Source organism: Staurois parvus, unplaced genomic scaffold (assembly GCF_062004578.1).
Source record: "Staurois parvus isolate SC_StPar_1 unplaced genomic scaffold, SC_StPar_1.0 ptg000052l, whole genome shotgun sequence".
NCBI lineage: Eukaryota > Metazoa > Chordata > Amphibia > Anura > Ranidae > Staurois > Staurois parvus.
The window spans coordinates 7,879,307-7,895,000 of NW_028317848.1; the positions used below are offsets into that span (position 1 = coordinate 7,879,307).

The 15,694-nt window shown below is 43.0% G+C and overlaps 2 protein-coding genes across 3 annotated transcripts in view; both read left to right on the forward strand.

The window, feature by feature from the left end:
• The window catches only part of RAD54B (RAD54 homolog B), an 86,425-nt gene that overhangs the window by 10,693 nt on the left and 60,038 nt on the right, over positions 1-15,694 (forward strand). The window lies entirely within an intron of this gene.
• FSBP (fibrinogen silencer binding protein) overlaps positions 1-15,694 on the forward strand; it is a 38,637-nt gene that overhangs the window by 6,049 nt on the left and 16,894 nt on the right. The window contains exon 2 of the mRNA XM_089666868.1: positions 3,879-4,283. Within this exon, the coding sequence (XP_089522994.1) occupies positions 3,910-4,283 (374 nt within the window). The 5' untranslated portion in view covers positions 3,879-3,909. The remainder of the gene's footprint in view (positions 1-3,878; positions 4,284-15,694) is intronic.

Genomic DNA, 15,694 nt, shown 5'->3' on the forward strand with positions numbered 1-15,694 from the left:
CTTTAAGCCCAATGTAATGGCTGTGAGCAAGATTGTTTTCAAAGTAGGGTTGCATGGGTATAGCTGATACTAAGCATTTGCATGAGTACTTGTCTTAGTGCAAATGCTCGGACAAAAACTGATACCTTTGCGGTGCGATTTGAGCCCATACACTGAACTACTGCCTTTAATTCTGTCTTTTCGCTCACAGTATTGAAGCAAGGTGGTCATCATAGCAGCAAGACAGCTAGTTTTTGCAAAGTGGGAAATAGCAATGGAAGCATCCATGTTTTTTCTAGGAATAGTGTTCTTTTAGGTAAACTTTCCTTTCAGGTCCTATAGTCAGTCTTTCACAGCCTGCAAAGGCGGATTGGCCAAAAACTGCAGAACCAAAGAAGGTGTCATTTTTGGTGGATACTTTAGCCCAAGGGGGAAATGTTTAAGAAGCTCAATAGGCTACAAGAGAGGACACTTGTTTCTTAAGACAATTTAGACTCAAACCCTTATCTAAGCTGAACTGTAGGAAAGTCGAGATCTGAGTAACCAAAGGAATTCAAAAGTTTGTGCCCTTACAAAGTCTAAGAATCTGTTCCAAATTCTGTGATATTTTACATTGATGTAATGTTCTAGCATTTAAAAGGGTGTGTTATTACCAGAAGAATATCTTGTCCACCTAGAGCCTCTTCTTTCAATTTACGAGCCATTAAGTTTTTAGTTGAGCTGAACAGGGACAGCAATCTTGCATTAGCCAAGTGTTCTGAAAATATCACTGTAGCACATTCCCAATGTACCTTTTTGAGTAAGCAGAAAATCATGAAATCTTGAGTATTGGGAAGAGTGTCCTTTAAAATATAACAAAACTTGCAATGGGAACACTTGTTCTGGTGACCTGGAGGGTCCCAAGGGATTCCCCTAATTTGCAGGGATTTCCTCTCACTTCCTGTTGGCTGTGGGACAGGAAGTGAAGGTTAATCTCCCCGATGGGCAAAGATGGAAAAACTGACAGGGATCATAACCCTCCTCCATAACCCCTACTTTATTCAAAATGTAAAAATGTTTTACCGATAGTTCTGCTTTAACCACCTCTTGCCCAGTCAATGCACAGATGTGGCTGGCAGGAACACCAGGGATTTTACACAAAGGAAGCAATACAAAGAGAACAGGATACTTTTTCATACAAGTAAATGGTACAGCAGGCACATTTCAGGAATATGAAATTTTGGGTTCACATATTTTTTTAAAGTGATCGTGAAGTCTTAAGTTGTATCTTTTTTTTTTTTTAAGTATAAACAAACAGGTTTATACTTACCTGCACAGAGCCTCCCCGAGCCTCCTCTTCTCGGGGTTCCCTGCATGAAGCTGCTTCCTATTGTGGCACACCTGCGTGCTTGATCTCAAGCTGCACTGCCTGTGCACATTGACACAGATAGCCAGGCTTTGCCCCACCCTGTCCCCTGCTCCCTTGTCACAAGATTTGATCAAGCAGCGAGAACCAATGGCTTCCGCTGCTCTCAGCAAAGCCTGTGAGAGTGGCTGCCAGCACTGATTGGAATCCCATTCAACAGAAGCCACCTATTTGGCTGGCTTCTGTCGGAAAGGTGGATGTACACATGGGCCAAATGTTGGCCGGTTCATTAGTAACTTGATATTTGGCCCATGTGTATGGGGCTTTTACACTGGTGGTCAGAATTACTCCCTGAGAGATGGCTATACTGTAAATATTGGTGTTGCTGGCTCTGCCAAGTGTTTTTGAACAAAGATCTAGGCAGGCACCATCAAATAGGTGGAAAATCAGCCATAGCTCAAGACCTAGCAACCTCTGGAGGAACCCTGGCTGAGAATGGTTATACTAGAGCAGTGATGGCGAACCTTTTGGAGACCGAGTGTCCAAACTGCAACCCAACCAGTACACGGGGGCAAGGTTCCACTGACCACCAGCACACGGGGGCAAGGTTCCACTGACCACCAGCACACGGGGGCAAGGTTCCACTGACCACCAGCACGCGGGGGCAAGGTTCCACTGACCACCAGCACGCGGGGGCAAGGTTCCGCTGACCACCGGCACGCGGGGGCAAGGTTCCGCTGACCACCGGCACGCGGGGGCAAGGTTCCGCTGACCACCGGCACGCGGGGGCAAGGTTCCACTGACCACCAGCACGCGGGGGCAAGGTTCCACTGACCACCAGCACGCGGGGGCAAGGTTCCACTGACCACCAGCACGCGGGGGCAAGGTTCCACTGACCACCAGCACGCGGGGGCAAGGTTCCACTGACCACCAGCACGCGGGGGCAAGGTTCCACTGACCACCAGCACGCGGGGGCAAGGTTCCACTGACCACCAGCACGCGGGGGCAAGGCTTCACTGACCACCAGCACGCGGGGGCAAGGCTCCACTGACCACCAGCACGCGGGGGCAAGGCTCCACTGACCACCAGCACGCGGGGGCAAGGCTCCACTGACCACCAGCACGCGGGGGCAAGGCTCCACTGACCACCAGCACACGGGGGCAAGGCTCCACTGACCACCAGCACAAGCTAAAATATTGTGTTAATTAAAACGAATGTATTAAAACTCACAGCCAGTCATATATATATATATTATCTTTGGCAGTGCACTGACTGGGTATGTGAAATGAGTCGCTGCTCGTGACGTCCTTGCCAGGCACCGCTACTCATTTCTGAGCATGCGCATGGCCGCTATGTGCACTATTATCCGATGCTTGGCTGCTGGAGCGATGCTGGGGCAACTTGGACCACGTGTTGACAGAGAGGGCTCTGCGTGCCCGCGGTTCGCCACCACTGTACTAAAGTGTGCCTACTACATGGTTTAGAGGAGGTTGTGTGTGGTTTTATTTTTTTTGGTGTTTATACTGTCTTTTGTGTTCTGCCAGACTATATTTGTCATTTACTATTATTACATATTTTCCATTTGTTGACCAGGCTAAGCACACAGAGGAGGTAGAGATGACCCTGCATAACAGGCAGTCCAAAATCCAGGTGCTTGAGGTCCCTTCAGCATACTGGGGGTTAAGCGTCATTAAATCTTAAACTGAAGCGAGAACAGCTTTAAATACGTAGAGGCACTTGTTAAAAGAAAAAAAAATACCCTTTGCGATTTTGTTAAAACAGCAGCATGTTTTGCTTATTATACCGTTTGACAGGCTAGAGAAATTTCCCTAACACCATAATCCTCCAGGGCTCAGCAGAATGGAAAATGCAGGCGAGCCTGAGCTTTGCTGTGGAGTTTGAGCCTTGGGTGTAACCTAACTAGCTAGGGGAAGCAGAGCTCCTGATTGACAGCAGGACTAGCATTATGCAAATGCTGCAAGTCTGAACAGAGGCTGATTGGGGCTCCGGCAGGGGCTCTCCTACACACGTCACCCGTTATCATTCAATATAGCTTTCTTTTTTTTCCCTATAACCTTATATGTACCTTGACCTTTCAGCCCGAGTTAATAAATGCAGAAAGATAAGCATTAGCTCCTTACAAATCGGCAGCAGACATTGCTGTTTGTTTATGTGTCACAAATGGTGTATTTAAAGCAATGTTGATCTCTGCTTATGTTTTAGTCACTCTTTTGTGTATCAGGTTCTTTTTTTTTTTTCTTTTTCTTTTTCTTGTCTTCACTTAACATTACAATGTGGTTTTGTAATTTATCCTACTGGTATCTTTCAGCATTCTTCACAAGCTATTATGTAGGTCAGGCCTGTCTTAAACAGATTTTCTGAACCTGCGTCAGATTAAGCTGAAGGAATTTTAATAAACCCTCCCTGGTAGGCGTAGGCCTAAGCGAGACTAACCTAGTTAAGCCTGATTTTTTTTTTTTTTTTTTTTTTTCCTTGTGTGTATGTCTGTGGGGGAAAAGAGCTGTGCAGAGCTCAAGGCTGAATTGTGTTTCAGGAACTGTTTGCTAATAAAGGACGGCTTGAACATGGTGGGCAAAGCTCGGTCCTCCAATTTCACAGTATTTGAAAAGCTGGATCTACTGAGGCTGGTGAAGCCATACATAGGAGTCTTAGAGGAACACACCAACAAACATTCTGTAATCATTGAAAAAAACAATTGCTGGGAGATTATCGCAGAAAAGTACAACGCTTTGGGAGGAGGACGTCCGCCGCGCACGGCGCAAGGCCTGCGCACACTTTACAAGCGGCTGAAGGAGTACGGCAAGCAAGAGCTGCTCCAGTGCAAGACGACACAGGCGGACTATCATAGCACGGTGTCCGAAGCCACCAAGAAACTTGTGGAAATTATTCCTCAGTTTGGCAATGTGTGTTTTGGAAGAGATCTCAACGGATTGTCAAGGTAAGACTACCATGTTGTAAACTTTTATGTGGGAATTCTTTTGATAGGGCCTTCAACTAGTGGCCTGATAACCACATGTGGCTCTCAGTTGACCGTCAACACTTGCTCAGTACATTTCTTGCTGAACCTCTTTACAGAGAGAAATATGTAGTCTGCCTTTCCTGACCAGCAGTTGAAAATGCTGATTGCCTGGTTACTTCTAGCTTATTCAGTCACTAGCCTGGAACAAGCATGCAGATCGAAATCAAAACTCCTGATGTTCTACATCAGTTACTCTAATGACTTTGAAGCCAAATGCTTAACATCACAGCCAGGGAGCTAGCATTTTCAGAATGACAGCTTACAGATTTTCCTATAATGACATAGCAAGTATGAAATCTGCTAAAGGTCACCTAATTTTTTTTAATAGTATTAACAAATGTTCTTTTCTATATTTCACACATAAGTGTGATTCTTGAGCTATAAGCGGTTGGGACCCACTTCGTAAGGCATCAGTGATCGTGGTTCTTATAAGCAATAAGAGGTCGGTGATGTACACGGAGATGTAAGCCATGGAAGTTGCAGTCAGTAGTAACAATCGCTAACATTCGGCAAAAGGATGCATTAGATGACATTGTTTACATTCTGTGAAAATGTGTGAATTTCTCTTGTATAACAAAATATAGTAACGGTTAAAAGTAGAGACGGAGAAATACGATAGCTGCCTCGATAATACCATTATGACCTTATACCGTGGCTTTGTGAAACCTCAGATTACTGAAGTCTGTTTTGTTAACTGTTTCAGTGATCATAAAGCCAGAGTGCTGACGGTTTAGGCTTGCCAGGCAGTGATATCTGTCCTCTTCTGCACAGGGCGGCTCATTCTCCAGCCTTTGATGGAGTCCCTGATGAATTAATGATCAGTTACTGTGGATATTTAAATCCCAATATCCTTCAGAATTGCTTCCAGTTATTTCTGTTCTGATTGCGGTTATTGTTCTGTCGTGATTCCGTTACCAATGTTGTTGCTGTGTGTGTGTGTGTGTGTATGTATATGTATATATATATATATATATATATATATATATATATATGTGTGTGTGCGTATGTATGTGTGTGTATATGTATGTGTGTGTGTGTGTGTGTGTGTGTGTGTATGTATATATATATATATATATATATATATATATATATATATATATATATATATCCCCATTGTTGGGCTTACTGCCATATGAAACATCAGACCAGTGCCAACAAAAATACATAAGTTGCCATCATTGATCCCCATCTAATATGCTTCTTGCTAGTTCTCTCTACTTTTTAAAAAGTTCTGAGCCATTCCCCCCAGAACAAGCATGCAAATAGAAAGTACAGACTTCGTCCTAACTTTACTGGCTACATGCTTGTTCCTGATCATAATTGCAGAAAGGGCTAAAGCTGGAAACAATGGGAATTTTAGCAGTTTATCAGGACAGGCTTACTTCTTTATAATAACATACCTGCTAAGGCTAGGTTCACATATGTGCGGGTGGTGCCACTGTGGATCCGCACAAACGTCCATGGAGCTGCACCACCCACACAGAAGAATGCTGACCCGCGGGTGGGTACCATTTTAATGGCACACCGCCCGCACTGGAAATTGCAACCATACTGGGAACTGAGGTTCCCGTGTGGGCTGCGGTTTCCAAAGAAGTGGAGGGACGTCTTCCCTGTGTGTCCCAGGGCACTGGAGTCCATTCAAAACACGGCTCTCATGGCCACATATATGTGAACCAGGGGTTGAAGAAGAGGTGCAATATATTTACCTTTCCAGTGGCCAAATCTGAAACTGCCACTGTTTTTCTGCTCCCTGGCTTTGCATGCATTTGATTAGTTGAATGGGTTTAATATCCATTACCTTGCCACACACTATGGCTCCTGTTGCCAACTTGTGTGTCCTATGATGTACAAGGTGACAGGAGAAACAAAGCTTCTTGGGGCAGCAGGTATTGCACACAATACTTGCATTGTCTGGGGAGCACTGAAGTGGTGGTTACCAGGTATACAACTAAGTATAAGTATATTGCCTCCTTTTTTTTTTTCAGGGATTTTATTGTTCAGAATTGACCCTGTGCTAACAGGGTCACTTTAAGGTGATCAGCAATAGCAACTCATGTTTCACTCAGTTCTCATTTCCATGATAATCTCTGTTCTGGTAAATATTCCAATAATATACTGTAATTTTGTTATATTTGTCCAATAATTGCAAAAATACCTGTTGATCCTTGCCAGAAAATCAGTGCTGCCCTGTGCACTCTACACTGCAATCCCAAATAATGTTTTCAGGGTGTCTATTAGGACTATAGAACACCAATTGGTCAATTGTCCCTCTGTTATGAAAGAGGGAGGTAATCTGCACTCACAACAATTCCTGCCTCAGGGTAACAATGATGCTCCTCCATAGATACAGCACATTGAGCGAGTGTTGTGTCCCTAGTACAGGAAGTGTGTTAGTGGCAGGATCATCAGGTGAAAATAAAAACAAAACGAATTCAGCGACTACATTCTAAAGATGAGCATCCTACCCTAACTACCCTTCTTGGATAGATATTGCAGGCTCAGGTTTGTGCGTTTATGTCCAAGCATACATTGAAAGCATTGGACACATGTAATAATATAAGCAGCATATTGTTCTGAACAATTTGCTGGGCTGCTGTTAGTTCAGTTTTAGTTTAGTTGACTGACTGTACAGATATGCCTGCCTAGGTCTGTGACTCAAACTTTAGGCTTCATTTAGACGTGCAGTTTGAGGATGGCATAAATGTATGGTTGAGCCACTTTTTTGCGGCCCACTAACCACCCCCTTTGTTTAGCTGCAATAGGCAGTGGATGGGGTTATTTACATGGCACAATTGTGATGGTTTGTGCTCACGGCAAAGCTTACTTGACGCTCAAGCAATTGGGGAACTGCCGCAAATGCCACGCAACTGCATGCAATGCACGCGGTTGTGCCACGCTCGTTGGCAAAAATGGGATTAAAACAGACAGTGAGCAGGTGTCACATTGCTTCTTCGCCACCTATCAGCCTCTGATGCACGATCTGAACGTGGATCGGGCTTCAGAGGAAAGGGATAATTAGACACAGGTTTAAAGTGTTACTAAACCCACAACAGTAAAATCAGTCTGCATATGCAGTAAAGTATGCTTGTTATACTCACTGTGGAACCAAAGGGGTTAATCCTCTGCATTGTGTAAAAAGGCTGTTTGATCCTGTCTTCTCTAATCCTCTCCTTCCACTGTCCCCAATCCATCTGTTGATAGAACAGAGGCTTGGGGGCAAGCTGCACATGCTCAGTTTGGTGTTGCTAGAAAGTTTTTTTTTTTCTTTTTTCCTTGGGAGAGTGCATGTGATCAGCACAGGGCCAATCGGAGGTCAGGGGTCATGCAGCCTCATAGGACAATCTGGGGAGAATGAAAATTCCTCCTACAAGCTTTAACCAGTGCTCTGCTGGACATGGATAGAAGTTACAAGACTGCTCTAACTTCTCATGACATTTAGCAGTTTATATTTACTAAAAGAATTGAATTTCCATGTTCTGTGTACTGTGGGAGACCAGGTATGCAGGGTCATGGGTTTAGTAACACTTTAAATCTGCCTTTAATAAGCCCAGTTGGTCGGTATACTAGCCAGACAACTAGTATCTTTAGAAGGGGATTGACAATGGCAGCTCCCATATGTGTATTAAATTTACTTAATTTTAGGCTGGCCCTATCCGTCTTAAAAATTTTCACAGGAATTATCCGAAATTCAAGCTGTGGGTGATCCCACTGATACCAACTAGTTCAACAAACTTCACCCCAGCTCCTTCTATTTCCCAGTAGAACAGTGACTGCAGCCAATCCGCTACAATCACTGTTCGGTTGTCAGGATACATTAGCTGGCAGCTGGGGATTCTTCCATCCACACTGTTTAGCATGGATGGGGAAATCTGTGGATTTCTCTTCTTCAGCCTGCTTGTTCTTTACATGTATGGCCAGTTTAAGGTTTAGGTTGAGAAAAGACATGTGCCCATAGAGTTCAATCAAAAGGCAAAAATGAACACATTAATAATACTGTTCCCTTAGAGTTCCAAACTTGCAACTGATCCAGAAAAAAAAACTATTATAAAGCATGGTCCAATTTGTCCCACTGAGGTAAATACTTCTGATTCCCTAAGCCAATCAAATACGCCCTGGATCAGCCATCTATTTCCTAGGCTGGATTTTTATTTTTGCTTTTTAGCTGGATGCCTGTTCCATTGCAGTGAATGACAACACATCAAATGGATATCAAAACATACATTAAAGTGGTTGTAAAGGCAAGACAAATCTTAATGCATTCCCTTCAATGAGGTAAAAAATGTCCCAGTATTTGTCTCCCTCTCAACCACCTAGTATCTCAATCCAACGCTGTAGCAGCTCTGTCCTCTCTCCCTGCATGTACAAGACAGAGGCAGCAGCGGAAACCATTAGCTCCTGCTGCTGTCAATCAAATCCTGTAAGGAGGGGGCAGGGCTGAGCCATGCCATGTGTGTGTCTATAGATACACACAGCCTGGCTTGGAAGCAAGCACTCAGGTGCGCCCCATAAGGAAAAGCTTCCTATGGTGTCGCAATGAGAAAAGCAGGCGCCTAGAGCGCTGGCTGGGAGCCCCGGAAGAAGTGCTTCGGGGCCGTATCATTGCACAGTGCTGGTAAGATAACATGTTTATTATTAAAAAAAACTATTTACAACCGATTTATGTCAATGCATGTCATGGTGAGCTTGATGCAAAGTGCACTGCAGCATTTGTTAATGCACATCTATGTGTGATAATGTGTTTTGATGCTTATCCATTGAATCCAGTGGGAAACATCAGGGGAAAGAGGCATAGTTGTGAATATAATAAACATTAATGATCTTTTATATTTTGTGTGTTTAGTAAAATATCCTGCCCTTTTTTTTTTTTAACCAATCTACGAAGTCAATTAAAAATGGCTCTTGTGGAGGTCTGTTCCATGTTTTCACAGCTCTTAATGCAAATAACCCTTTCCATATGCAGAGGTCAAGTTTCAGCACTTCCTTCAGTTTGTAAAGTCATTCAATTCAGCAACCTTTCACCAAGTGAACTATGTAGACCAGTTAATACATCGATACAAGAAGATCATGTCTATCTTTATAAGGAAGAATACATTTAGAGTCCATGCCTTCTTACCTCAAGAAAGTATCTTGCTTGCTCCAGAAGCTGACTTTTTTGTTTCTATTCGCTTCTAATAATCCCCTGCACACTAGGACACAAACTAGGTGATTGAAGAATACACTATACTGCATTGCATGCTGCTTTTAGCCTATCACTGGTTGCTTGCTTACTGTGGGAGACCGCAAAATAATGGCCTCAACAGGTAGCAGCTGCTCCTTCATTGTCCAATCACAGCTGAAATGGTTCTGGTGAGCAAGCGGTATTGCCTAACTACAACAGGGAAAGGTAAAGTCACCGATCAATCTGGCTAAGGTGCCTGGTCACATGACTGGCTGAACAAAGTTAAAGAGCTGTTCAAAGTTTATTTTTTCAGTCCTATTACTAGATATCCTTATGTATACTTGGCCAGTGCAGGGTCATTTTGTAAAAGCTAAGTTGCTCTGTCTTGCTTTTTAAAACCACCATGCCATCTATATTATATGACCATAAAACACCAGCGCCAAAGAAATAAATATGCAAAATTAAAATAAAATTCAAATTAAAAGTTGCTATACATAAGTGCCTTGAACACCAAAAAATATTTAAGTATCACAAACAGCGCAAATAATTCACATGTACCAAATCAATATACAACAAAATATATATATTTATTTTACAGTGAGGAACAGAAGTATTTGAACACCCTGCGATTTTGCAAGTTCTCCCACTTAGAAATCATGGAGGGGTCTGAAATTCACATTGTAGGTGCATTCCCACTCTGAGAGACAGAATTAAAAAAAAAAAAATTCAGGAAATCACATTGTATGATTTTTAAAGAATTTATTTGTCTTGCACTGCTGAGCATAAGTATTTGAACACCTGAGAAAATCAGTGTTAATATTTGGTACAGAAACCTTTTGTTTGCAATTACAGAGGTCAAACGTTTCCTGTAGTTCTTGACCAGGTTTGCACACACTGCAAAAAGGAATTTTGGCCCACTCCTCCACACAGATCTCCTCTAGATCTGTCAGGTTTCGGGGCTGTCGCTGAGCAACACGGAGTTTCAGCTCCCTCCAAAGATATTCTATTGGATTTAGGTCTGGAGACTGGCTAGGCCACTCTAGAACCTTGATATGCTTCTTACGGAGCCACTCCTTGGTTATCCTGGCTATGTGCTTCGGGTCGTTGTCATGTTGGAAGACCCAGCCATGACCCATCTTCAATGCTCTGCTTGAGGGAAGGAGGTTGTTGCTCAAAATCTCACAATAAATGGCCCCATTCATCCTCTCCTTAATACAGTGTAGTCGTCCTGTCCCCTTTGCAGAAAAGCACCCCCAAAGCATGATGTTACCACCCCCATGCTTCACAGTAGGGATGGTGTTCTTGGGATGCAACTCATCCTTCTTTTTCCTCCAAACACGACGAGTGAAGTTTAGACCAAAAAGTTCTACTTTGGTCTCATCTGACCACATGACTTTCTCCCATGCCTCCTCTGGATCATCCAGATAGTCATTGGCAAACTTCAGACGGGTTTGGACATGTGATGACTTGAGCAGGGGAACCTTCCGTGCAATGCATGATTTGAAACCATGACGGAGTAGTGTTCTACCGACAGTGACCTTTGTAACTGTGGTCCCAGCTCTCTTCATGTCATTGACCAGCTCCTCCCTTGTAGTTCTGGGCTGATTCCTCACCTTTCTTATCATCAGTGATACCCCACGAGGTGAGATCTTGCATGGAGACCCAGTCCGAGGGAAACTGACAGTCGTTTTTAGCCTCTTCCATTTTCTAACAATTGCTCCAACAGTTGATCTGTTTTCACCAAGCTGCTTGGCAATTGCCCCGTAGCGCTTTCCAGCCTTGTGGAGGTCCACAATTTTGTCTCTGGTGTCTTTTGACATCTCTTTGGTCTTGCCCATGGTAGTAGTTGGCGTCTGACTGACTGTGGGGTGGACAGGTGTCTTTAAAGAGCTCAGACAGGTGCTATTAAGTTAGATTAATGAGTGGAGTAGAGGTGGACTTTTTAAAGGCACAGTAACAGGTCTTTGAGAGCCAGAATTCTTGCTGTTTCTTAGTTCTTAGGTGTTCAAATACTTATGTTCAGCAGTGCAAGACAAATAAATTCTTTAAAAATCATACAATGTGATTTCCTGAATTTGTTTTTCAAATTCTGTCTCTCGGAGTGGGAATGCACCTACAATGTGAATTTCAGACCCCTCCATGATTTCTAAGTGGGAGAACTTGCAAAATCGCAGGGTGTTCAAATACTTCTGTTCCTCACTAATATATATATATATAAATAACATAGTCCCACTCCAAAATAGGTGAAAAAATTATTATAAATATAAGTCACAGGTGCAAAAATAATGGTAGCCCTGCTCCTGGGAGCTTACAAAAAAGTCCTTGTTCCACAGAGATGTGCTTCCACCAAGAATTAGTGCTCAAATCAAAAATATATACCGCACTCACCAGATTCTGGTGAAATAAACACCTTTTAGGTATTTTTAGGGATCCTAGATGCTTATATTTCCAGAACTCCAACTTTCACCACAAGAGAACTTTTCCTCCAGCTTCCAACACCACCAGACTCCTCTTGTCAGAAAAACTCAAAGTAATGTAGGAAAAACAAAAACACATAGCGTAATACTGCAACACCCGGTTAGTATATAATCACAAACACCAGGCCACTCACATTAAGTAAGATAAAAAAAAACAGCATGTTTTTATTGCCTCCATAGACATCATAACTCCATAAGCCTCACGATACTGGATTAGAAAACCCACAGCCAGCAGCAGATGACAGTAGGACTATTCACCCATCCACAAGATGGCCCCTGGAACGCAGCACTGCGGCGTGTGTTCCACTCACCGGAAGTGACGTAGGGTGTAGAACGGCAGACCAGAAGTGTGTTTTTGTTTTTCCTACATTACTTTGGTTGAGTTTTTCTGTTGGTGTTGGTGGAAGCACATCTCTGTGGAACAAGGACTTTTTTATTTTTTCTACCATTATTTTTGCACCTGTGATTTATATTTATAATAATTTTTTCACATATTTTTCACCTATTTTGGAGTATGACTATTATTATTATATATATATATTGTTGTGTATTGATTTGGTGAATTATTTAACTGTTTGTGATACTTAAATATGTTGTCTATATTGTTTATTATTATACAGGATTTATTTAACACCAATGCAATATGACAACGATACAGGTCAGTATGAGAGGGTAAGGAGGGCCCTGCTCCTGGGAGCTTACAATCTAATAGGGAGGGGCTGGTGGTACAAGAGGTAATACCTGGGGGGATGAACTGATGCGAGAAATAGAAGATTTGGTTATTAGCTGAAGACAGGATAGGCTTCTCTGAAGAGAGAGGTTTTCAGGGATTGCCTAAAAGTGGACAGAGTAGGTGCTAATCTGACAGACTGGGGTGCAGAGTTCCATAGGATGAAGAAGTCCTGGAGACGAGCATGAGGAGGAGGAGACAAAGGAGCTAGAGAGCAGGAGGTCTTGGGAGGAAAGGAGAAGACTGGATGATAGAGACAAGATTGATGATGTAATTTGGGGAAGAGTTGTAAAAGGCTTTTATGTGTTATTGTTAATGTTTTGAATTTTATCCGTTGGGCAATGGGAAGCCAGTGGAGGGATTGGCAGAGAGGGATGGCAGATATGGAATGGGTGGTAAGGTAGATGGGTCTGGCAGCAGCATTCATGATAGACTGAAGAGGGAATAGCCTGCGATTAGGTAGGCCAATGAGGAGGGAGATCCAATAGTCAAGGCGAGAGGTAACAAGGGAGTGAATAAGTTGCTTAGTGGTTTCAATGGTTAAAGAGGGGCACATTTTTGAGATGTTACGGAAGTGAAGCCTACAAGATTTGGACAGTGATTGGATTTGGACCTGTAAGGATAGATCAGTGTCCACGTTTACACCTAGTACCCTGGCATGAGTGGAGGGACTGATGGTTGAATTATTGATCTTGATAGAGAAGCCAGGGGAGGGGGCACAGGCTGGAGGGACTATTAAGAGCTTGGTTTTAGAACGATTGAGTTGTTAAAGCCGTAGATGTAGTTCATGTAGATTCTAACAGAACAGAAGTAGTTAAATTTTGATGTAGTCAAAGAAATGCCCGCTCAGCAAAACGCATGATGGGATGGTGCAGCAAATCTCCTGCTCCTCTGCAGAGTCCGCTCCTACATGCCAGTCCAAACCTGAAATTCCAGTCCTAGGCTATAAAGCTGCCAAGCCTGCCAAACCCTGCTCTGGTGTGGGCCGACTCCTATTCTGGGATGTGTTGGGGGTGGCTGTGTGACAAGAAGAATCTCTTATTTCCCTGTATCATCTGAATGACGTTCAGTGCAAGGAAGAGTGCATCAAAATACATGGGAAAGTTACACAAATGCTTATCTTGTTAAACCTAGCATTGAAGAATCTGACCCCAAACTGAAAAGAATTCCACCTCATCTTAAGTGTATGTTTATGTCTGTTTATTTTTTTATAATATATTGAGATAAAAAGGGAGCTTTTTTATGAACTTTCTGAAGTTGCTAATTGCCTGGCTGTCTTCGGTTACTGCATATTTGCTTGAATGAAGCCAAGGTCAGAGAGAAGTTAGAACTCCTGTCCTACATACAGTACTTTTTGTGGGTCAGTAACACAGAATGTATATAAGATACTAAATCCGCTTGACAGCCAGGCAGTTGGCATTTTTAGAAGGAGAGATTAGTATTGATAGCTTGCATATTTTATCCGTATAGGTTTCTTTCAGTGCTGCCCAAAGATATGACATGGAAGTCAGAAGGTCAGAACAACAAACTAGGACCTTTTTCGATGGGCTTGTATCAAACACATCAGTTGGACATCACTTTGAAATGTTTCTAAGATTGTTCAGAATTCATTGACTGGTGTATTTGACCTGCAGTTGACCTCCTTGTGACCTGTGTTTGACTTGCTGCAATCAAGTTTCTTATTCCTGTGGACTTGTCAGGGAATGCAAAACCAGATTGAAGCAAACGAAAGTCCACCAACACAGGCTATCAAAATGATATTGTGGTTAGGCTATGGGCATTTTTCTTTTAATTCTTTTATTGTTATGAAAAAGCACCTCAGAGATGCGTACAATGAATTATTATTATTATTATACAGGATTTATATAGCGCCAACAGTTTGCTCAGCGCTTTACAATATAACGGGAGACAATACAGTAACAATACAGTTCAATACAAGAGGGATAGGAGGGCCCTGCTCCTCGGAGCTTACAATCTAGGAGATGATCAAAAATATTTAAAATTGTCACAAAATAAAGCCATAATGTGGTACATATTCAAAAATATTAATGACATGCAAGAGGCTAGCTAGTACCCGACTTCACCAGCAGCCCCTTTGCTGCTTTGCATAGATATATGAGAAATTAAACTAGACAGGAGGAACTGAAGGCCCAAAAGAGATCACACAAAGATATCCTGAGATATTAAACACATATAATATATTGCCAAAAGTATTGGGACGCCTGCCTTTACACGCACATGAACTTTAATGGCATCCCAGTCTTAGTCCGTAGGGTTCAATATTGAGTTGGCCCTTTGCAGCTATAACAGCTTCAACTGTTCTGGGAAGGCTGTACACAAAGTTTAGGAGTGTGTCTATGGGAATGTTTGATCATTCTTCCAGAAGCACATTGGTGAGGTCAGGCACTGATGTCAGGCGAGAAGGCCTGGCTCACAGTCTCCACTCTAATTCATCCCAAAGGTGTTCTGTCAGGTTGAGGGCCAAGCCCAACTCCTGAAAACAACCCTACACCATAATCCCCCTCCATCAAACTTTTAGACTTGGTGCAATGCAGTTGGCAAATGCCGTTCTCCTGCAAACACCAAACCCAGGCATGTCCATCGGATTGCCATAAAAGCGTGATTCATCACTCCAGAGAACGCGTCTCCACTGCTCTAGATTCCAGTGGTGGCGTGCTTTGCACCACTACATCTGACGCTTTGCATTACACTTGGTGATGTAAGGCTTGGATGCAGATGCTCGGCCATAGAAACCCATTCCATGAAGCTCACTATGCACTGTTTTTGTGCTATTCTGAAGACCACATAAAGTTCTGAGGTCTTTAGCTATTGACTCTGCAGACAGTTGGTGACTTCTGCGCACTGTGCACTTCAACATGTTCTGACCCCGCTCTGTCATGTTACGTGGCCTACCGCTTCCTGGCTGAGTTGCTGTTGTTCCCAGTTGCTTCCACTTTGTTATAAT